At 42.4% G+C, this 25,611-nt stretch overlaps 1 protein-coding gene across 1 annotated transcript in view; it reads right to left on the reverse strand.

Annotated features, from left to right (window-relative positions):
* The window catches only part of kl.S (klotho S homeolog), a 35,819-nt gene extending 10,453 nt beyond the window's left edge, over positions 1-25,366 (reverse strand). The window contains exons 1-2 of the mRNA XM_018250248.2: positions 24,555-25,366; positions 5,855-6,365 (exon numbers count right to left, since the gene is read on the reverse strand). Of these exons, the coding sequence (XP_018105737.1) occupies positions 5,855-6,365; positions 24,555-25,271 (1,228 nt within the window). The 5' untranslated portion in view covers positions 25,272-25,366. The remainder of the gene's footprint in view (positions 1-5,854; positions 6,366-24,554) is intronic.
* Positions 25,367-25,611: the final 245 nt, after the last annotated feature.

Raw genomic sequence — 25,611 nt, forward strand, 5'->3', positions numbered from 1 at the left:
GACAGCATGAAAGACCCCATTCTCACAAGGTTGGATGCAGAGGTATCCATCTCCGCTTCCTCGTTATCAAGGACTACATCATCCACGGTCTCCTCCCCCCAGCCACGTACAAGACCAGGGGTCCCCAAAAGGTCACCACAAGCCCCCTGGGAAGCCTGCTCCTGTTGGTCCTCCTCCTCCACAAAGCCACCTTCCTCCTCTGACTCCACTTCTGACACCTCTCCCTGCGTTGCAGCAGGTGCCTGGGCTCGTTCTGGTGATTCCGACCAGAAATCATGCGCTTCTTGCTCCTTGTCACGCTGGTCTACAGCCTCATCTGTCACTCGTCGCACGGCACGCTCCAGGAAGAAAGCAAAGGGTATTAGGTCGCTGATGGTGCCTTCGGTGCGACTGACCATGTTTGTAACCTCTTCAAAAGGGCGCATGAGCCTGCAGGCATCGCGCATAAGCACCCAGTAACGTGGGAAAAAAATCCCCAGCTCTGCAGATCCAGTCCTACCACCCAGTTCAAACAGGTATTCATTGACGGCTCTTTGTTGTTGCAGCAGACGTTCCAACATGAGGAGCGTTGAATTCCAGCGAGTCTGGCTGTCGCAAATTAAACGCCTGACTGGCATGTTGTACCGCTGCTGAATGTCAGCAAGGCGTGCCATGGCTGTGTAGGAACGTCTGAAATGGGCCGACACCTTCCTGGACTGCCTGAGAACGTCCTGGAATCCTGGGTACTTCGAGACAAAACGTTGGACTATTAAATTCAGAACATGTGCCATGCAGGGCACATGTGTTAAATTGCCCAGTCTCAGTGCTGCCAACAGATTGCTTCTGTTGTCACACACCACTTTTCCGATCTTCAGTTGGTGTGGGGTCAGCCACCGATCGGCCTGTGACTGCAGAGATGACAGGAGTACAGATCCGGTATGGTTTCTGCTTTCCAGGCACGTCATCCCCAAGACAGCATGACAACGGCGTACCTGGCACGTCGAATAGCCTAGGGGGAGCTGGGGGTGCACAGGTGTGGAGGAGGAGGACCCAGCAGCAGAGGAGGAAGAAGAGGAAGAAGACGAGGTAGAGAGCGAAGGAGGAGTAGAGGTGGTGGCAGAACCGCGTGCAATCCGTGGCGGTGACACCAACTCCACTGTTGTTGTTGAGCCACAGATTCCCTGCTTCCCAGCCATTACCAAGTTCACCCAGTGGCAGTGTAGGTGACATACCTGCCCTGACCATGCTTGGAGGACCATGCGTCAGTAGTCATATGGACCTTTGGCCCAACACTAAGTGACAGAGATGCGGTGACTTGGCTCTGCACATGGTGGTACAGGTGTGGTATTCCCTTTTTTGAAAAAAAATTGTGGCTGGGTACCTTCCACTGCGGTGTCCCAATTGCTACAAATTTGCGGAAGGCCTCAGAGTCCACCAGCTGGTATGGTAAAAGCTGGCGGGCTAAGAGTGCAGACAAGCCAGCTGTCAGACGCCGGGCAAGGGGGTGACTCGCAGACATTGGCTTCTTACGCTCAAACATGGCCCTCACAGAAACTTGGCTGGGGGCAGATGACTGGGAATGGGAACTGGTGGTCAAGGTGGAAGGCGGAGTGGAGGGTGGTTCAGACGGGTCAAGGACAGCAGAGGTAGAGCAGTAAGATGCTGGACCAGAAGGAGGGTGGCTTTTAGTTTGTCTGTTGCCTTTGAGGTGTTGCTCCCAAAGTGCTTTGTGCTTGCCGTTCATGTGCCTTCGCATAGAAGTTGTACCTATGTGGGTGTTGGGCTTCCCTAGACTCAGTTTCTGACTGCACTCATTGCAAATTACAACGCTTTTGTCAGAGGCACACACATTAAAAAAATCCCACACTGCTGACCTTTTTGAAGCTGGCAATCTGGCGGTAACAGTAGAAGTTGGCGGCGTTGGCGGCAATGGCGGGCGCGTTGGCCGGCTGACCACAGGTGCCGATACATGTTGTTGCCCTACTGTTCCCTGCGAGCTGTCCTCCCTGCTTCTTCTAAGTCTTATTCTCCTCCTGCCTCTCTGACTCTCCGTCTCTCCATCTGAACTATCCTCCTCTTGCTCTCTTCTACTGGGCACCCACAAAACATCAATCTCCTCATCATCATTCTCCTCAGATGCATCAATTTCTTCTAACAGCTCACAGAAGGAAGCAGCAGCGGGGGCCTCCTCATCACTCATTATGTCCATCTCTGTTGTGTTCTCTGCCAGAATTAAATCTGGTGTAACGTCCTCATCTCCTTCATCTTCTTCTGCCAATAATGGTTGCGCATCACTCAGTTCAAGAAACTCATGTGAAAATAACTCCTCTGACTCCAGTGAAGAAGGAGCGCCGGTGGTGGAGGAAGTGTTACGTGGGGTGCCCATAGCAGTGGAGGATGAGGATGTTGTGGTAAAGTTAGAAACGGTAGAGGATGGGGTGTGCTGTGTAAGCCAGTCAACTACCTCTTCAGCATTTTGGGAGTTCAGGGTCATTGCCTTTTTAAAACTGGGCAATTTCCTAGGGCCACAGGATAGCATAGCAGCACGGCCCCTAGTGCCTCTGCGTGGCGGCCTGCCTTTGCCTGGCATTATTTTTAAAACAACAACAACAACTCAGGTGGTGTTTCTGGAGACGGTATTATTATTGATATTTAGACAGATTGTGAAAAAGCTCACACAGCTAGATGGCAGTTGTTTGAAAATGAAGAACACACTGGGCAAACAAATTGAAACAATGCCTGCAAGGTCAACGTATACACTACTACAGCAGTGGATACGGAATATATTATTGCTGCTTGAAAAACGTCACTCAGGTGGTGGTTCTGGAGACGGTATTATTATTGATATTTAGACAGAATGTGAACAAGCTCACACAGCTAGGTGGCAGTTGTTTGAAAATGAAGAACACACTGGGCAAACAAATTGAAACAATGCCTGCAAGGTCAACGTATACACTACTACAGCAGTGGATACGGAATATATTATTGCTGCTTGAAAAACGTCACTCGGGTGGTGGTTCTGGAGACGGTATTATTATTGATATTTAGACAGAATGTGAAAAAGCTCACACAGCTAGATGGCAGTTGTTTGAAGAACACACTGGGCAAACAAACTGAAACAATGCCTGCAAGGTCAACGTATACACTACTACAGCAGTGGATACGGAATATATTATTGCTGCTTGAAAAACGTCACTCGGGTGGTGGTTCTGGAGACGGTATTATTATTGATATTTAGACAGAATGTGAAAAAGCTCACACAGCTAGATGGCAGTTGTTTGTAGAACACACTGGGCAAACAAATTGAAACAATGCCTGCAAGGTCAACGTATACACTACTACAGCAGTGGATACGGAATATATTATTGCTGCTTGAAAAACGTCACTCGGGTGGTGGTTCTGGAGACGGTATTATTATTGATATTTAGACAGAATGTGAAAAAGCTCACACAGCTAGATGGCAGTTGTTTGAAGAACACACTGGGCAAACAATGCCTACAAGGTCAACATATACACTACTACAGCAGTGGATACGGAATATATTATTGCTGCTTGAAAAACGTCACTCGGGTGGTGGTTCTGGAGACGGTATTATTATTGATATTTAGACAGAATGTGAAAAAGCTCACACAGCTAGATGGCAGATGTTTGAAGAACACACTGGGCAAACAATGCCTACAAGGTCAACGTATACACTACTACAGCAGTGGATATGGAATATATTATTGCTGCTTGAAAAACGTCACTCGGGTGGTGGTTCTGGAGACGGTATTATTATTGATATTTAGACAGAATGTGAAAAAGCTCACACAGCTAGATGGCAGTTGTTTGAAGAACACACTGGGCAAACAAATTGAAACAATGCCTGCAAGGTCAACGTATACACTACTACAGCAGTGGATACGGAATATATTATTGCTGCTTGAAAAACGTCACTCGGGTGGTGGTTCTGGAGACGGTATTATTATTGATATTTAGACAGAATGTGAAAAAGCTCACACAGCTAGATGGCAGTTGTTTGAAGAACACACTGGGCAAACAAATTGAAACAATGCCTGCAAGGTCAACGTATACACTACTACAGCAGTGGATACGGAATATATTATTGCTGCTTGAAAAACGTCACTCGGGTGGTGGTTCTGGAGACGGTATTATTATTGATATTTAGACAGAATGTGAAAAAGCTCACACAGCTAAATGGCAGTTGTTTGAAGAACACACTGGGCAAACAATGCCTACAAGGTCAACGTATAAACTACTACAGCAGTGGATACGGAATATATTATTGCTGCTTGAAAAACGTCACTCGGGTGGTGTTTCTGGAGACGGTATTATTATTGATATTTAGACAGAATGTGAAAAAGCTCACACAGCTAGATGGCAGTTGTTTGAAGAACACACTGGGCAAATAATGCCTGCAAGTGCACTACTATTGGTGCACTACTATGAAGAACAGCAAACAGCACTGGACACGTTAAAGAACAGTAAGATAAGTAAAATAAAAAAAAAATATATGTATATTAAAAAAAAAAATTACTCGGGTTGGTGCTGCTGAACTACTAGGAGCAGCACAGTAGCACACCAGTCCCACTCCCCAACACAGCTAGACTAATAGCACTGGGCTCTTATAGTAGCAAAGTAAAAAAACAAAAAAGAAAATAAAAGCAGTCCTTACAAGGACTATTGGGTTATTACAGCAGTCAGCAGATGAGATCAGAAGAGATCAGTGCCCACAGCAGCTACATACAGAGCACTGCAGTAGAAGGTAGATTACTAGCCAGCAAAGCTACCTAACCTAAAATGTCCCTCAAATCCCTGCAGAGTTCTGTCCCTCCAATACAGAGCAGTATCAAGTAGATTACTAGCCAGCAAACTTACTATCAACTGTCCCTCAAATCACTATCAGCTCTCTCCCTACACTAGCTCTTCCAAGCACACACAGGCAGAATGAAAAAACGCTGCAGGGCTTCAGTTTATATATGGAAGGGGAGTGGTCCAGTGGGTGTGGGGGTGGTCCAGGAGGGAGAGCTTCCTGATTGGCTGCCATGTATCTGCTGGTCTGGGGTGAGAGGTCAAAAAAAAAGCGCCAGCTAAGGCGAACCCAAAATGGCGAACGTCGCGCGACGTTCGCGAACATTCGGCGAGCGCGAACAGTCGATGTTCGCGCGATAGATCCCGATCTACCTTTTGGGCACCCCTGCTTTAATAGGTTTCCTGCATCTGTAAGCCAGTTATAAATGTTTGGTAAGCTCTATGAATGAAATGATTTCACCAACCTCGTTCCATACCTTCCCAGTAGTAGGATCATTTAACACTGATTGTAAAAATGTGAAATCTTTGATCTATGTCTATTTTGCCCTGGCAGAGGGTACAGCGTGCACCTGGGGTTCCAAAGAGCCATTTTCTACTCTCGAAGCACACATGAATTGAATTGATTAGTAATTCAGGTGCAGACTCTAAACTTTTACAATTTTGCAACATTGAGTTGATCCATTTCTCAGCAGCATCGCTGGAAAATTAGCAAATATTGTATCAATTCTAACAGCTGTCTTTAATGAAACCCAGAAATTCTGCTCAGCAGGGACAAAGATAACAAATGTATCAATTTAGAACAGTTTACAGGGGCGGCGACCCCTTGTTTGAAGGTGAACCACCCGTTAAGGTGCAATAGACACAGCTAATATATCTATTCCTGCAAGCTCCTAAAATCACTCTGTGCTCCCACAGGTTCCTCTGAGCCTAGTTCTGATGATCACATTAGTGAGTAGCACCACCAGCAAACAATAATCCTAAAGATTAAAATAACATGAAGAGTGACAATCAAGGAACTATTTTGTATTGGTACTTTGCTATTCACTGACTTTCTTACTTTTACCTTTTAACGTGTCCATGAGGAACTTCTTCAAATAATACATATACTTTGCATCCTCCCATTTAGTATTTCCAGAGAGAAACCAGCTATTTTCCACAATAAAGATTCTTGGCTTGTTGTACTGCATATTTATCCAGTACAGGATTTTCCGAAGACTTGTGGACTCCACTTGCCGAAATTTCATACCCGGGTCTAACATTTGGAAACTGAGATTAGGCCCAAAGGAGAAAGAAAAGAAGTCAGAGGTGCCTTTGTTGAACTTCTTCTCCTGGTCTGAAAATTGCGGTAGAAGGGAAAAGAGATTGTTTTTCATAGTCTGAGGGTAGTCTCCATCTATGAAGATGGGGTTGGCGAACCAGCCCAATACAAAGTCTAGAGACTTCTGACATTCCCCAATATCATGACTTGTCATATTGACAGGGCTTATCCAGTGAGAAGCGAGGGCCATGGAAATCTGACCGCCTTGCTGTGGACGAAATTTCTCATCATAGAGGTGCCAAACTGCAGCATGAGCCTGTGGGAGAGGCCAAAACATACACATAATTACACATCAGTCTCACTGTATAGAGATCTAGTCGTTATTCTGGAGCTCATTTAATACAAAGCAGTGCTAAATTCCCCCAGTGCAATCATCAGAAGCAACCAATTCTGATCAGTCTATTACACGTTACAAATTGAAATGTTTCACTGGTTGCTATGAATACCAGCAAGATTTTCCACTGAAGCTCCTCTTTGAGGTATAAAATACAACCCTAAATTTCAAAATTGAAGAGACTCTCTGCCATATGGGGAAACATGTTTTTACTAAATGTATGTCTAAAAGAGCAAACAGATTTTTTTTGTACATATAATTTTGAAATTGAACATGAGACTAGACATGTTGTTAGTTTTCCATGTGGCCTCAGCCATGTGACTTGTGCTCTGATAAACTTCAGGCACTCTTTACTGCTGCGCTGCAAGTTGTAGTCATATCACTCCCTCCCTTTTTCCCCCAGAGGGCCATCAGCACAACAATAACCAGACAACAGCTCCCTGACACCTGCATTGCTAAAAATGCTCCCATGCCCCACCTAGTGGTAGATTTGAGAACAGACCTCAATAGTAAAAATCCAAGTCCAGCAAACCTGACATGGTTCCTCCAGACAACCTGGAAGCAGTTCCATTGTGAGGCCCAGGCTGATTGGCTCCCTCAGCACTCACTATGGGCTCCATATCTATTCCACCATGTGTTTACCTATTAACTGGGTACAGCCCTGTCCTTTATTCCACGCTAGATATATCTATAGACATTTTTTTATGAGGACCCCCTACAAGTTTACAGAAAAACATTGGTGGCCAGGGCCCCTACAATTTATTTTAAAAAAAACAAATTGGCCAGGGCCGCTACAAGTTATTAAAAAAATTATATTTGGCCAGGGCCCCTACAAGTTAAAAAACAAGAAGAAAACTGCACTTACCTTAGCCAGGTAGCTCAGGTGCCGGTATCTTCAGTTTCCAGTGCTCTGATCCAGTGAAATGTCCCGGTAAAGCTGCATGGCGAATGGCTAAAGTAGAGGGAGGTTCAAACTTCACCCATCCAATCCCCATGCGGCTTTACCAGGACTTACACTTCATGCCGAATCAGAGCACAGGAAGCAAGATGCAGTCATCGGAGCTCCAGCCTGCCCTCCCTTCCGAAATCAGCAGTTCACTGATGGAAAGGGCCCGGCTCTGCAAGTAAGTGCAGCACGACCGAGCCCCACTTAACTCCCCAAATCATCTGGGCCCGGGACAGTAGTCCTCCCTGTTCCCCCCTGATGGCACCCTGTGCTACTCTCAGCCTGAGTATTTTTGTAGGCTGTCTGTCGGGCCTGTCGGGCCTGGACTGGCAATCTGTGAGTTCTGGCCAATGCCAGAGGGGCTGCTATTATATAGAAAGTCACTAATTCATGGGCTGGTTGGAAGCTGATTGGGCCTCTCTGTACTTGGAATGCCAGAGTCTATTTTGACTCCCAGTCCAGACCTGCTGTCAGTCCCATGTCTAGGGTTGCCACCCGGCCGGTATTTTACCGGCCTAGCAGGTAAACACCTGCCAAGGCCGGGGCCGGTATTACAAATTTACCGGTAATGTAGCTGCCGGTTAATTTGTAATACACCTAACAAAAGCCCTTGGCCTGCCCCCAGCCTGGTCAAAACTCACCTTTTTGCAGCTGGCTTCTGGTCAATTGCGCACCGTGGCTCCGCCCCCTTTGACGTCCCAACCCGCCCCTTTTGACGCCACGGCCCGACCTTTTATTCCCGCCCCTTCCACCAGCCGGCGGAAATTTTATTAAAAGGTGGCAACCCTACCCATGTCCCTGCTCCATTGATTTGAATCTGATGTGTCTCTGTGTAGAGATCAGCCCAAATAAGTGAAAGGAGACATCTCCGGGCTGAACTCTTCTGCGTGTGTGCACACACAGGTGCATCAGTCTTAAATCAATTGGACATGGAATGTACCTTCTTTTCTCAGCCTGCAAACAGGGCTGATCCTATCAAATGTGGGGCCCAATTGGGACCATGTTGGCGGGGCCCCTAGACAAAGTGTTGCTGTCTACTGACACACCAAGTATTTAGGAAAATAAGGACATCGAGGCACAAAATAGAAAGGAAAGGGGCAGACAAGGTAAGAGAGTGAGAGGGATGAAATAGGGGCACACAGGGTAAGAGAGAGAGGGAGGAAATAGGAGAGTGGACTGGGCCAATTAGTGTGGGGCCGGCTGGGCCGATTCAGTTTGGGAGCAGGCTTGGTTGGATTGGGGGCAGGCAGGGCCTATCAAGGTTGGAGGAAAGCTGGGCCTATGAGAGTTGGGGGCAGGCTAGACCTATGGAGTTCAGGGATAGGCTGGCTTATCAGAGTTGGGGGTGGGCTGGACGTATGGATTTGGGGATGAGCTGGACTCTCAAAGTTGGGGGCAGGCCAGGCAGCATCATGTGCTGAGGGAAATATTATCTGTGCTGCCCTGTGGTGCGGGGCCCCCAGAGGTGCGGGGCCCTATTGGGCCCAATTGGTCCAATAGGCCTAAGGCCGGCCCTGCCTGCCCACAGCCTAAGCCGTTTTGCCATGCTACTAGGACTTTTCATTTACATGAACAAGACACATATCTGTAAGTTCTGGGTGCCCTTGTCTGCATAGTTAGAGTGGTTCTGATCCAACTAGATGGATGCCAGGCCAAATAACAAGATCAAGTCAATACCATGTATTCCTATCCAAGTTGCACTGACCCAAGCACATTATGTAACAGTCTGCAAGCGTCATTAGTCTCTTACCCCTGTCCGGTAAAGAAGAAAAATTTTTTGCAATCATCACGTACGAGGGAGCATGCCAACCACATGCAATATGATTTTCCAGAGTGCTCTGGCACTTGTAAAATGCCTCAAATGAGTAGCTTATTGGCCTATGTATGGGGCCTAACCAAGAACCTGTCCATCCAATAGCTGTATGCAGTTTGGTAAGTCTGAATATCCCATCTAGTGAGGACCACACAGGGCCCTTCTCCTGACAGGTCTACATAGGTCTCTCCATTATGACTGATGTACTGGAGACAAATCCTCAGATCAGGTAAATTTGGCCCATCACAGAGAAAGAGATGTGGGGTGAATTCTCAAGTTAGGGGATGGGCAAGGGGTGGGTGCAAAATGGAACCCAACATGGAAAGTGGAGACCTACAGCAATTCTGCTACGTGCAGGGCAATATTAATGTTTTCTGTATTTCTTGTCCGGAATGAGTTAAGAGGGCCAGTAAAATTGCTGTGTCACATAAGTATTTAATCCATAACTCCGACGCTGAGTCTGCTATTCAAATCTGAATTGATTTTAACCAAACATTCCACTGATACACCAGCGTCAGGTTTTTGGCACAGACGTTACATTAATGAATAAACAAGGCAAGGATCAGAAGAAAGCCAACTGCTCACATCTCCTTTTTATAACTAATCATTAAACAATTAATTGAGCATTGGGTTCAGAAGTTATTTCGATTATTTCTTTATAATGAAATAATTCCCGTTAAAACAAAAATAATGATAAAGATCATGAGTGATTCATTGGCAGAGCTGGAAAATTGGCCCATGTCTTCTAGAACTTCTATAATTAATATATTTAATCATCACATGCAATCAGATGTTACTGGGCCCCACAGCAAAATTATAAATACATATTGAAACTGCTTATCAGTCAGTGCCCAAATGAACCCCATAAAGCCTCTGGACCCCCCAGCAGTTTATTTGCCTTTATTAGCCTATAGGATTCCTGGTTCAATGTATCCACTGTAGCAATGACCCCTATTAGACAAAGTTATATGGTCCAAACCTTGAACTAGAGCTCAGTACATTTTGATGACAATCAGTGCTTAACTGTAAGTATAAATTCTTGGCAAAGTCCAAAAGTTCTTTCACATTTGCAAACCTAGTTTTTGTGCACGGTGCCACAGCACATTAAAGGACCAGTGTGCCCATAAATGAAATTCCCTAAAAAAATGTATATAATGTGTGGATGTTTTAAAAAATATGTTACCATTTCTAGAATGCGAGATATTTGTATCCGAGAATGCCTGTTGTTTTCCTGATATGACTTTTGGGGAACCTCATGATAAATAAGTATTAGCTAATGCTAGCCATGCACACTGAGTCTTAGGGGGTTATTTACTAAACTCCAAATGCAAAAATCACGAAAAATTTGTGATTTTTTAAAATAAGATCGGACTTTTAAAAAATCACACATTGTTTTCCAACCCAGAGGATGGAAAAATCCGACATCTCAGACCTGTCGAGGTTGGATATAAGTCAATGGGAGAAGTCCCAATGATTTTTTCATGTGCACTGGGTTTCGTGCACTACCCCAAAGTTTTCAGGTGAAAATTCCTAATAAAATCGTGAAAATCGAATGAAAAATCTGAAAAAATCTGAAAAAATCTTGCAAATTGGATTTTTTCCCGCAAAGCAAATTTTTTTTAGGGAAAATGTAATAATAAATAAGCAAAAAGAACCCGAATTTGATCGGAGTTTGTATCAGAAAATATTGAGATAAATTCAGACTTTGATAAATAACCTCCACCAGTTTCAAGCATACTTCCAACCATCTGGGTATGTACGTCAGGTGAGAGAACTACAGGGGGTGTAAGAATTGTAGAATAAAATTGTAGTCAATTGAAAATCCTTTTTGGGGTGCATTTTATTATGTAAAACCTTTTTATTTAAATATAATGTCAGATGATAGCAGCGCTACTTCCTGGGTACTGTTGGGTAGTGGCAGCTATATAGGTTACAGTAGTATGGGCAGGTACACTAGAAGATCAAGGCAGGGGAGATATCGTCAGTCAGCTTGTGCTACGATCATGTAGTAGGGTATCTATCATCCCTGCATAGAGAGGGTTGGCCAATTCCTTGTGTACAGACACTGTATCTATGCTCATCTGTCTGTGGCATTGCCATTCCAGGTAACATTTATTGGTCATATTCTCTGTAAATGTCTTATTGCCTGGCAGATGCCCTCTAATTACTCCAAGGCCTCAAGATAATACTTTGTGACCTGAAAATATGGATCCACCTTCCAGGATCATACATGATCCTACATACGTTTACATATTATTTATCATCACAACCCCAATAAGGATTTTTTATCTTTTGAGACCTGAGTTACTGCCAATTACACAGCACACTGTAAAACGTGTTGATGATTAATCTTTTATATTCCCCGCGGCATCTGAAAGTTATAGAATGACAGATCAAACAGAGCTAACCTGTTAATACTGCAATAAACTGAAGGGCTGCTATCTGCTGCCACGGGAAAATCTGATTTTTAACAATTTCTCCTACTCTCTACTGAGCCTGGCTCCTTCTGTTCCACTGTGCCGTACTTTCTGCTGAGCATTAATTCCCCACTTTGCTTCCCCTTCTACATCTGCTCCACATATACACTCTCCCCACTCTGCTCCACATATACACTCTCCCCACTCTGCTCCACATATACACTCTCCCCACTCTGCTCCACATATACACTCTCCCCACTCTGCTCCACATATTCACTCTCCCCACTCTGCTCCACATATACACTCTCCCCACTCTGCTCCACATATACACTCTCCCCACTCTGCTCCACATATTCACTCTCCCCACTCTGCTCCACATATACACTCTCCCCACTCTGCTCCACATATACACTCTCCCCACTCTGCCTCCACATATTCACTCTCCCCACTCTGCTCCACATATACACTCTCCCCACTCTGCTCCACATATACACTCTCCCCACTCTCCCACATATACACTCTCCCCACTTGCTCCACATATACACTCTCCCCACTCTGCTCCACATATACACTCTCCCCACTCTGCTCCACATATTCACTCTCCCCACTCTGCTCCACATATACACTCTCCCCACTCTGCTCCACATATACACCCTATATTTGCTGTTACACAATTGCAAATTGGTTACACAGCTTTATAACTACATGTCATTTTAAACCGAGTTGCGTTGCGTTGTTAGGATGTTGTGATGTGCCGTGTATCTAACATACCTTTATAAATATGGAGTTTGAGTCCTGCCTTCTGCACTAGGGAGTGAGGAAAGAAGTCCAGCATGTGCCCTATTTACTTGGAATAGGGGACAAGATTTGCAGTTGAGTCATAATAGGCATATATTATATAAATTATTATAATATATTATCTATAACATATATTATGACTTTACGGCCTGTGGCCAGTGTCGGACTGGGACACCAGGGGCCCACCCAAAAACCTTAGACCAGGGGCCCACTCTTAGTACTAATATTCTTCATCTCCTCATTCAACCTCTATTCTCCATTCTGTTTTCTTACATACTATAATGAATTATTCCATATATTTAGCCTCTTTGTTCTCATAGAAATATGGAATGTCCATGAAATAGGCCAAAAGTTTAGCAGCAGAAGGGCTCACTGACACCTGGGCCCACCGGGAGTTTTCCTGGTTTCCCGGTGGGCCAGTCCGACACTGCCTGTGGCACACGTAATGTTTCTTCTTTGGTGGAGAAACGCCCAATATACCTGATCTGCTATTTATATGAATGCAAACACACATATACACAGATAAACTTGTAGTTCTACCAAGGCCATAAAGCCAATGCGAAAGCATAATCTATTAATACATTTACACGGAAATACACAGAGCGTAAGCCATTCTGTAACTGATGACATTATCCAGCTTTTGGAAAGTCTTTTTCACTTAATTTATGAACACTGTGTAACCGTGGGTTCTCTTTACTCTTCAGCCTTTTGGCGATTGGAGAGATTGGAGAACCTTAATTTAGTTAGAAGCAGAGATAAAGGGCTGCACAGGCAGAATGGCTTTAGAATGCAGTTAATACACATAATTCTTATAACAGAAGAGTGCATGCTTCCATCACTTGTACACTTCAATATATGTGATAGCAGGAGAGGAAATTATACTGAAAAGAACATTATTTTCAGACTAGTGGTGGCAAAAAGTGCACAAAGGCCAATGAGCTATACATAATCTCTGTGCTTGGCCTTTAGCCTTGCCAGCTGCCTGTTCTAACCCCAGCCAATAGCAAATAGCAGGACAAGACAGATTCAAGAAACACTTGACAGGGATAAGATTCCATAAAGGATAAGTAAACCTTTAAAATAACTGAATGTGCAACTGACGATGGTGCTATTCTAAGCACTTTTGCAATATATATTCATTATTTCGTTTGTTTTTATTCCAAGATATTAAGGGATACATGTACTGTAAATATGAATGGATTTTGTTACAACATCGCCACCTGCTGGTCAGTTTCCCACCAGTCTGACCATCAAGTAGTCAAGGAAGTTGTCAGGAGAAAGAAAGAGGCTGCTCTGATGTTCTTCTGCTTAGGAAAGATTTAAAGGGATCCTGTCATCGGAAAACAAGTTTTTTTCAAAACACATCAGTTAATAGTGCTACTCCAGCAGAATTCTGCACTGAAATCCATTTCTCAAAAGAGCTAACAGATTTTTTTTTATTCAATTTTGAAATCTGACATGGGGCTAGACATTTTGTCAATTTCCCAGCTGCCCCTGGTCATGTGTCTTGTGCCTGAACTTTAGGAGAGAAATGCTTTCTGGCAGGCTGCTGTTTTTCCTTCTCAATGTAACTGAAGGAGTCTCAGTGGGACATGGGTTTTTTGTATTGAGTGTTGTTCTTAGATCTACCAGGCAGCTGTTATCTTGTGTTAGGGAGCTGCTATCTGGTTACCTTCCCATTGTTCTTTTGTTTGGCTGCTTGGGGGAAAAAGGGAGGGGGTGATATCACTCCAACTTGCAGTACAGCAGTAAAGAGTGATTGAAGTTTATCAGAATTCTGCTGGAGTAGCACTATTAACTGATGTGTTTTGAAAAAAACATGTTTTCCGTTGACAGGATCCCTTTAAATCTTTCCTAAGCAGAAGAACATCAGAGCAGCCTCTTTCTCTCTCCTGACAACTTCCTTGACTACTTGATGGTCAGACTGGTGGGAAACTGACCAGCAGGTGGCGATGTTGTAACAAAATCCATTCATATTTACAGTACATGTATCCCTTAATATCTTGGAATAAAAACAAAAGAAATAATGAATATATATTGCAAAAGTGCTTAGAATAGCACCAGTCGTCAGTTGGACATTCAGTTATTTTAAAGGTTCTTGACTATTTCTACTAAGTTTACTACTCTATCCAGGGACATGTTCACTGAGACGGTGTAACTCGGTCAACAACATCACAACCAGCTGTTTCTCGTGCATATAAATGTGTTTACAGTATGTATGTTTGCACTTCTGCAGTTAAATTAATAAACGGAGCATGCCAAAGGGCCAATTAGATGAAGTTACAATTTGAGGCGGTATATCACAAATCTGGAATTTTCCCCCCTGGAACACTAACAGAGAACATAATCGCGAGTAACGTGCCTGAACCTGCCGTGATTGCTGTCAGACAAGAAATCGACTTAGCATAACTATACTGGAATGTTATCATAGGGTTTAATTAAATCGGATTGGCGGAACGATTGGTTGGCTTTTTTTTATTCAATTAAACTAAATTAGCAATTAAAGGAAAATAGGACTCTTTTATACGTCCAGATTTATTTCAGTCCCTTTACAAGACAAATATAAGATCATAGTTTATCATGGGCACGGAATATCCTTTTTCTTGGTATGTGTATGTTTATAATTTTAGCATAGAAAGTCTATGTACAGATTTTTCTTGTGTGTTCTTAAAGTGCTAAGTTTGTCCAATTCAAAAACTGCTCCAATGCTTGGAGATAATTGGTTTTATTTTGTGGGCTCCAGGTGCATACAGTATGTGAAAATCATTTATAGCAAATGCAGTACACAAGGAAAATAACAAGATCACTGACTGCACTTGAAAAATAAAAGTGTAACCATGGCAACATAGGTTATATAAGGAAATAAGGCGAAATCCACTTCTGAAGAAGCTGTCCTCAGCAAAACGCGTCAGGTGTGACATCACTTCCGGGTCGTAGCAGAGGTGGGACACACAGGAGAGAGAGACCCAGCAAAATCCATCTCTTTGTATTGCAAACGTTCACCTCCACAATCTGCACCGTAATACTGGAGAAAGTGATTGTTTGATATGTGCTCAGAAGTGTGATAAGTTTTAAACCCTTTTTAAAAATGAAGGCAAATTATACCACGGGCGCTGTCCCTTGCTTTTTTAATGTTTTTACAGAAAAAGAAATACCCTGGATTTGATAATGATATTCTGTTTTGAAATCAGGAGTCTTGTAAATTTCTAATCCCACCAGAGAATGGAGAAGCCACATGTTTTATTGTTGAAGAAAACACCACTGCCCCTTTCTTTAACTCATTCTACCTTTTGAAGAAATATAAGCACCTTGTTTTACTTAATTATAATATTATTTTGTAGATAGCACTTTGTAAAAATCACTATAGCACTTTTAGAACGCACAAGAAAAATCTGTACATAGAGTTTCTATGGTTCAAGGCACACACAGATTTGTGCTGCAACACCCTGGTGTCTGTACTAGATATTGATTGTGAAAGATTGTGCTAGTTTCTGTTATTTGGTTTTTTCCCCATAGCCTGTGGCACTGATTTATGATTTTATCTTGATTTAGTAATTCAGTGGAGGAACGACAAAAAAGATCGACAATTGAGTGTTGTTCTTAGATCTACCAGGCAGCTGTTATCTTGTGTTAGGGAGCTGCTATCTGGTTACCTTCCCATTGTTCTTTTGTTTGGCTGCTGGGGGGGGAGGGGGTGATATCACTCCAACTTGCAGTACAGCAGTAAAGAGTGATTGAAGTTTATCAGAGCACAAGTCACATGACTTGGGGCAACAGGGAAATTGACAAAATGTCTAGCCCCATGTCAGATTTCAAAATTGAATATAAAAAAATCTGTTTGCTCTTTTGAGAAATGGATTTCAGTTCAGAATTCTGCTGGAGCAGCACTATTAACTGATTCATTTTGAAGAAAAAAAATTTCCCATGACAGTATCCCTTTAAAAACACGTGGCACAGGGATTGAGTTGTGACCATGAATACAATGTTTTCCCCTCCTTGAATATAAGGAGGGAACAATCACTAGAGATCCACTAAATGCATTCAGCTGTACACTGAACCCTCCAAAAAAGATTCAGCTGAACATGAACCCCTAATTTCCACTTTTGCAAAAAATATTGTATCAACTGTGATGAAAATATTGTTGTATTCAGCTGTCCAAAAGTTTTGGGTTCAGCTGAACACTGTGTGACTGAATCTGAATCCTGCCAAAAGGGCTGGGAGATCCCAAACTGACTCCTGGATTTGGAGTTTCCTTACAAACTACTGTTTGTTTCTTTTGCCAGTAAAAACCACACCAGATATTTAATATCCCACTTACACTGTATGGAGTGAAAGCAAACTGGAGAGAACTGACCCGAACTGATTAGATACACAATTGTTATAAACCAACAGCCTTTCCAGCATATTCTTTCAAACACTCAGAATAACTTGGTTTATACCTAGAAAGTCATTGTACTGTATTTGGGTGGAAATAAAGAAACTGCCACATTTTCACATCTCTTTTTTGCCCCGATGATAAACATTTATTACAATATTGGATCAAACAGGTGCAAAAGAATATTGTTTTGTTTCATCGGTTTTATTTCATTGGGCCTCAGTGGCAGTTCCCATGGGGAAAGGGGTAGATGAACTCCAGTGATTCCACAACTGAAAATGAATATCATTCTGTTCGACAGAATGGGGGGAAAGAGAATGAGATGAAAAAGGGAAAGAAGGAAAGTGGGAAAATAACCAAAATGAAGAGAAGAAGACAGAGGGGTAGAGAAAAGGGAAGGGTACAAAGAAAGGATATTATGGCAAGAAAATAGGAACAAAATGTTATGCAAATGGACCTGTGTTGTGTGTTTTTTTCTGGTGGGCCCTTGGCACTCTAAGGGAGGAACTCCACAGGCGATTTTGGCACGATCCGACACGATGCGCAAAAATGCAGGCGTCGCGTTGGATGCAACGGAAATAAGGTAAGTAACAGGAACGTCGGATGGTGTCGCACCTTTTATCCAACGCGATACCACTGTCGGATGCAGACGCTGCGACTTCATCCGACATTTCCATTTCTTACTTTATTTTGCATCCGATGTGATGCCTGCGTTTTTGCGCCGAATCGTGATGAAATCGCCCGGGGAGTTCCTCCCTTAGGGTGAAAGGAAAGGGGGTGCTTCCTGTAAAAAGGGCTGGTTTTGGGGGCATGACCAAGCAGGTATTGGTACATTACCGGTAACACTGGTCAACATTTTAATCCATAGAATGCCATAGCAATGTAAATAATGTTCTCAAGGCCAAACAAGACTCATAGCAAATACCTCACAACATTTGAAAAAGGAAAAGAGGGCCAAAAACTTGAGCGTGAAGGAATTGTTTTGCCACGCCCATTTTATGACCACACCTCCTAATTTACATACCTGTTTTAAAAAAATTGGCAGGTTTAGTGAAATGGGAGGTTTAATGAAATGTGTTATGTGTTATAACAGTTTTGCTAATGAAAGTGAATTGCCCTTTAAGCTGCAAGTCTCAGTTCTCCCAAGAGACCTGCTGATCTTAAATTTTTACAATTGTTTCTTTACTTTTCTTAATTTGTTAAAAAAAAGTATCCAAGTGCACCTGCTGGCTGTTCTGGGCTGTCTGCTAATATGGCTCTTATTTTAATTAAGTTACAGAAACTTTGTATCCTTTTCTCGAATCAGTGCAGGAGATCAAAGAGAAACTTGGGACACTTCAGTAAGAAACCTGGGACTGGGGGGCTGAGCTGTCAAAATCGGGACTGTCCCACAGAAAACGGGACAGTTGGGAGCAATTATATTGTGAGCTGATGGAAATTCAATGCCCATAACTTTTTTTTTATATGATCAAAGGGCCTCAAATGCATCCAATAAAATTTGATTTCATAACATTGCCAAGTCTTGTTTTGAAGACTCGCATTATAACCGACGATGTTATTACAAGTATAACCCCACCTTACAGCCACTCTCACATTGGTGGGAAAGAGCTTGTAATGGTGTTAAAGGGGAACTATCGCGAAAATGCAAATGTAATATAAGCTTCATTGTACTGAAACAAGAAACTTTCTAAATATGCAGAATTTGTGTAAAAGGCAGTGATTTTTATTAGATTTTGTTTGTACTGGAATCCGTTATTTGACCGAGCTCTAATACATTTGCTAGGAAAGGGAGCCCCCCTATAAGTTATATTGGATCTAACTGTCAATGAATATCTGACACCCAACTGCTGCATGAAGACAGAATGAAGAGAAACAGATGCTGAGAGAGGAATAATGAACATAAACTTGATTATTTCAGAAAGGATGCAGAATTTTTAATTGATTTTATTTGAAATGTTTCTTATTTCAGTATACTGAAGCTTATATTAAATTTTAATTTTCACGATAGCTCCCCTTTAACTGTTGGGGTTCACTATGATATTTGCAGGATCATTGTTTTGACTGTAGAAGCAGCAGTAGTCGCTGTTATTGTTCCGTATAAACTGGCCAGGGATTGATCTGCCAGTATGAAATGTAAGAGACATTGAATTTCAAATAACCAACTCCAGAACCGATGCAAGAGAACACCAGAAGTGACTCCAGCCCTGATTGCGAAAATAATTAACGTAACTTTGCCCGATTTGTACACACACAGTTGGATTTATTTTGATGCGGTTATGCCAGAAGTAGCGCAATTACATCCGATTGATTGAGCCCCTTATGACATTTGAATTCTTGGGGGTATGGTGCATTGTGGGAAAAAAAACCATGACAATAGTGCCCGGAATTGCACCTTGCTCACTGCGTCTGGGTAAGTGAATGTGACCTTATATACAGTATGAACTTTTGCCATGTATAAGAAATATGTGCACCCAGTTTTGTTTGCATGGCACTACTCATAATCCTACCTGCCTCCCTCATTTATATGTTACGCAATAAAAGTATAAAAACAGCAATAAAAATATGTAGCTTTTGCATGGTTGCCAAGGTCATTCACCTCAGCAACAAGATGGCACCAGGGCTTAAAAAAAGATAACAGCACAGGGATTCAGGCACAATAAAAATGGATTTATTTGTAATTAAGAACCAATCCATACTGTATATTCAATTGGTTCCTGTTGGGTAGAGTTTTACATTCTACAAGAACCATGTACCCCCTATTGTAAAATATAAGAATGTTATAAATCACCAAGGAGTTCCATGAGGAAAGGGGGTGCTTCCTGTAAAAAGGGCTGGTTTTGGGGGCATGACCAAGCAGGTATTGGTACATTACCGGTAACACTGGTCAACATTTTAATCCATAGAATGCCATAGCAATGTAAATAATGTTCTCAAGGCCAAACAAGACTCATAGCAAATACCTCCCAACATTTGAAAAAGGAAAAGAGGGCCAAAAACTTGAGCGTGAAGGAATTGTTTTGCCACGCCCATTTTATGACCACACCTCCTAATTTACATACCTGTTTTAAAAAAATTGGCAGGTTTAGTGAAATGGGAGGTTTAATGAAATGTGTTATGTGTTATAACAGTTTTGCTAATGAAAGTGAATTGCCCTTTAAGCTGCAAGTCTCAGTTCTCCCAAGAGACCTGCTGATCTTAAATTTTTACAATTGTTTCTTTACTTTTCTTAATTTGTTAAAAAAAAGTATCCAAGTGCACCTGCTGGCTGTTCTGGGCTGTCTGCTAATATGGCTCTTATTTTAATTAAGTTACAGAAACTTTGTATCCTTTTCTCGAATCAGTGCAGGAGATCAAAGAGAAACTTGGGACACTTCAGTAAGAAACCTGGGACTGGGGGGCTGAGCTGTCAAAATTGGGACTGTCCCACAGAAACCGGGACAGTTGGGAGCAATTATATTGTGAGCTGATGGAAATTCAATGCCCATAACTTTTTTTTTATATGATCAAAGGGCCTCAAATGCATCCAATAAAATTTGATTTCATAACATTGCCAAGTCTTGTTTAGAAGACTCGCATTATAACCAGCGATGTTATTACAAGTATAACCCCACCTTACAGCCACTCTCACATTGGTGGGAAAGAGCTTGTAATGGTGTTAAAGGGGAACTATCGCGAAAATGCAAATGTAATATAAGCTTCATTGTACTGAAACAAGAAACTTTCTAAATATGCAGAATTTGTGTAAAAGGCAGTTATTTTTATTAGATTTTGTTTGTACTGGAATCCGTTATTTGACCGAGCTCTAATACATTTGCTAGGAAAGGGAGCCCCCCTATAAGTTATATTGGATCTAACTGTCAATGAATATCTGACACCCAACTGCTGCATGAAGACAGAATGAAGAGAAACAGATGCTGAGAGAGGAATAATGAACATAAACTTGATTATTTCAGAAAGGATGCAGAATTTTTAATTGATTTTATTTGAAATGTTTCTTATTTCAGTATACTGAAGCTTATATTAAATTTTAATTTTCACGATAGCTCCCCTTTAACTGTTGGGGTTCACTATGATATTTGCAGGATCATTGTTTTGACTGTAGAAGCAGCAGTGGTCGCTGTTATTGTTCCGTATAAACTGGCCAGGGATTGATCTGCCAGTATGAAATGTAAGAGACATTGAATTTCAAATAACCAACTCCAGAACCGATGCAAGAGAACACCAGAAGTGACTCCAGCCCTGATTGCGAAAATAATTAACGTAACTTTGCCCGATTTGTACATACACAGTTGGATTTATTTTGATGCGGTTATGCCAGAAGTAGCGCAATTACATCCGATTGATTGAGCCCCTTATGACATTTGAATTCTTGGGGGTATGGTGCATTGTGGGAAAAAAAACCATGACAATAGTGCCCGGAATTGCACCTTGCTCACTGCGTCTGGGTAAGTGAATGTGACCTTATATACAGTATGAACTTTTGCCATGTATAAGAAATATGTGCACCCAGTTTTGTTTGCATGGCACTACTCATAATCCTACCTGCCTCCCTCATTTATATGTTACGCAATAAAAGTATAAAAACAGCAATAAAAATATGTAGCTTTTGCATGGTTGCCAAGGTCATTCACCTCAGCAACAAGATGGCACCAGGGCTTAAAAAAAGATAACAGCACAGGGATTCAGGCACAATAAAAATGGATTTATTTGTAATTAAGAACCAATCCATACTGTATATTCAATTGGTTCCTGTTGGGTAGAGTTTTACATTCTACAAGAACCATGTACCCCCTATTGTAAAATATAAGAATGTTATAAATCACCAAGGAGTTCCATGAGCATGACCTTTTATACCGGTCATGGGACTCCGAGGTTACTTTTAATATCCTCATATTTTGCAACAAGGGGTATTATATTTTAGGGATGCACAAAATCCACTATTTGGGATTCGTCCGAATCCGCGAATCCTTGATGAAAGATTTGGCGAATACCAAACCGAATCCGAATCCTAATTTGCATATACAAATTAGGGGCAGGGAAGGAAAAAGTGGAAACAAATCTTTTTTTGAAGAAAAGTCACGTGATTTCCCTCTCCGCTCCAAATTTACATATGCAAATTAGGATTCGGTTCAGCCAGACAGAAGGATTCGGCCAAATCCAAATCCTTCTGAAAAAAAGGCAGAATCCTGGCCGAATCCCGAACCAAATCCTGGATTCGGTGCATCCCTATTTCATTTATTATAATACACAAGTTTTAATGAGTCATGTGACAAAATTGACATCACTAAGCTCTGTTTATAACTGATGACATCACTAAGAGAAATTTGTAAGGATATAATTAACAGGATGTTCATGGCTCTTGTTTATTATATCCTTATAATACACAAAAGCAATGAATATCTTGTAAATTATATCCTTATAAACGGTGACTAGTGATGTCATCAGTTATAAACGGTGAGTAGTGATGTCATTTTTGTCACGTGACTCACTAAAACTTGTATATTATAATAAATATAGTACCCCTTGTTAGAAAATATGAGGATATTAGAAGTAACCTCGGAGTTCCATGACCTGTATAAAAGGTCATGCTCATGGAACTCCTTGGTGACTTATAATATCCTTATATTTTACAATAGGGGGTACATCGGTCTTGTAGAATGTAAAACTGTATGAGGATATTAGAAGTAACCTCGGAGTTCCATGACCTTGTGCTTCAGCCTCGTGCTTTTATATGGACATGGAACTCGGTGACAAAATATCCTTATATTTTACAAAAGGGGGTACTTTATTCATTATATAAACGGCATATTCTGCACTCACAATGCAAGGTTATTGGCTTAAAGAGACAGGCACGTCTATGAGCTCACTGTGAGAGTAGCAACGCTGCAAAGTTCTATGTCTTTTATGCAATGCAATGGGCTACAGCCTAATACACTACAGTTGTAAACTGAGCTTAGTGATGTCATCATTTATTATCAGTTATTATCAGAGCTAAGTGATGTCATTGGTTAAAAGTGATGTCACTTGTGTCACATGATTCATTGAAACCGGTGTGTGTGGATAGTTTAACTTTACATTAATAATCTGATAATCTCAGACAATCTGCAACTGGTCTAATATGTTTTTATTCAGCAGCTCTCCAGTTTGCAATTTCAGTCATCTGGTTGCTAGGGCCCAAATAACCTTAGCAACCATGCATTCATTTGAATAAGAGACTGGAATATAAACAGGAGAGGACTGAATAGAAAGATGAGTGATACAAAGTAGCAATAACAATACATGTGTAGCCTTACAGAGTATTGGCTTTTTTTTTAGTCAGTGACCCCCATGTGAAAGCTGAAAAGGGTCAAAAGAAGAAGGCAAATAATTTAAAAACTATAAAAAAAAAATAAACTATGAAGACCAATTGAAACTTGCTTAGAATCGGCCATTCTAAAACATACTAAAAATTAACTTAAATGTGAACTACCCCTTTAAAACATAATTCAGCCCATACTAAGAATACTTCATATTAGTCTGGTGTCTCTTGGTATGTGCTTGGCAGTGTATCAGTATGGCATGTATAAATATATATATAGTGCCATTAGATGCCACAAACCCGCCTACATGTAGCACAATGTGTTGCTGGTGTATAAAGATGCCCATGGATAAGTAAAAGCCCCTTAGATACCCCTCTGTGCTGCACTGTTCTTGCTCTCCCCAACCAGTCCCTCTGAGATGAAGCAACATGGAGCCTAAGATCCAGACTCTTCATAGATACAAACGCCCATTATTAAGACCCGGAGGTTCCAAGAGCATAGACCACAAGCTGGTCCAACAATAGACTTTCTGTGGGTGTGCTTAGATGTGTATATACAGTATAGATGAATTATGCCTTCATGCAGTTGTAGCTGAAAGTTCACTGTTCTGTAGGACAGTCTTATTTTCAGGTTCAATCCATGTGGCCTTAAAACCAACTCCTCAGCCAGTTTGCTGAATGACACCTATTTTCAGCATAATCCTTAGTTCATCCATTCTAGGTTTCCCCTACAATCACAGCTAGAGACTAAATCAAATCATATGTAGGTAGAAGTAACTACATAAATAAGGGACACCCAGCCTAAAGCCCTTAGGCTACAGCTCACACTTTGGTCTACAGCCAACTCCCCAACAGGGCCACTAAGATTCTGCCCTACCCCGCCTATGTGTGACAGTGAAACCACAGGCCAGACTACTTTTGAACAATGACACGTCATTGGATTTTATTGACTGACCGTGTAGGGTCCCACCACCAACCGAATAAATGGCCATCAGTCACCCAATAGGTCAATATCTATCTAAATTATTAATAAGTATTATTAATTATTCATCAATTGTTATCTGCATTATTTGAATGGCTATTGGTTAGTGATGGCGAATTTGTCCCGTTTCTCTTCGTTAAATTCGCAAATTAAACGGCAAAAAATTTGCGAAACACGTTGAAGTCAATAGGAGTCAAAATTATTTTGATGCGCGTTAATTTCGACGCCCGCGACAACTGTTATACGCGTGCCTATTTTGGACAAATGCATTAAAGTCAATGGGCGGCTGAATAATTCTGATGTGCGACAATGTTTATGCGCACAACTATTCTGAGATGCGTGCACAAATTTTTTTGGCGGTGAATTTAGCGCCAGCCGTGAAAAGTGGAAGTTTGCTGCCAATTTTCGACTGGCAAATATATTCGCCCATCACTACTATTGGTACATACAGCTCTTATTCAGCTCAATCTACATTCTCTTACCTTTATAATATTGTGCCCAGCCTTATAACCCAGTACTTTGTCCCCTTTGATGCCAGGAGCCACATTGCCAGTTGCGTAGCCCTGCCATGCCACCACATAGGGATTGTCGATAGTGATCCAATACTTGACCTCATCTCCAAAGAGCCTAAAGCAAGCCTCAGCATAGTCCCTGAAGATGTCCACCATGGAGTCATTGATCCAGCCACTATACATGTCCTGCAGCCTCTGGGGCAAATCCCAATGGTACAGGGTCACCACTGGCTTTATCTTGAGCTCCTTGAGCCTGAGGATCAACTTCAGGTAATAGGACAGTCCAGCTTGGTTTGGACCCGATTCGGTGCCATTTGGGAAGAGCCTTGACCAAGAGATGGAGAACCTGTAGTGAGTGACCCCCAGGTATTCTAGGGCTTCAGTGTCCCTGAGCTGGTTGTTGTAGCTGTCACTGGCCACGTCCCCCGTGGCTTCCACTCGCCCAGTCTTCTTGTGGCAGAACGTGTCCCAGATAGAAGGGGCTTTGCCATTCTGCCGCCAACCTCCCTCCACCTGATACGCGGCGGTACCTACTGACCACATGAAGTTGGGGGGGAAGGTGCCATAGAGGAACAGGTTATCCTCGGGGAAAGGGAGTTGCGCAAACCTGCTCCATACGTTCCTCTCTGCGCAAAGCGCGCAGCCACAAACCGCCCACAGCAGCAGAGTTTGAGCGCCCGATCTCATAGTGCAGCCGACTGGGAATATCCTGCGCTCTCACTGCTGATCTAACGCTCTTGTCTGCGCTCCTGCTGGGTCCTGAGCTCAATTTAACGTGGCTCTTGCCAGGCTCAGAGCTATCCCCTGTACCGGGGAGGCGGGGCGGCTAATCATTAGCTACTACCTTGTCTGCCTTTAGTATTACACCCCTGCCCTGCTGCTTCACACAGCTACACACTGCCCCAATGCTGCACAACTGTCTGCCCAAGCCCCAATGATAGCACCCCTCATTGCACCCCTCAATAGACACCCATAGGCACAGGTCAACTTACTAACATGGGGCAACTACAACAGCAGCTGCAGGTAA

The sequence above is a fragment of the Xenopus laevis genome, chromosome 2S (genome assembly GCF_017654675.1).
Source record: "Xenopus laevis strain J_2021 chromosome 2S, Xenopus_laevis_v10.1, whole genome shotgun sequence".
Lineage (NCBI taxonomy): Eukaryota > Metazoa > Chordata > Amphibia > Anura > Pipidae > Xenopus > Xenopus laevis.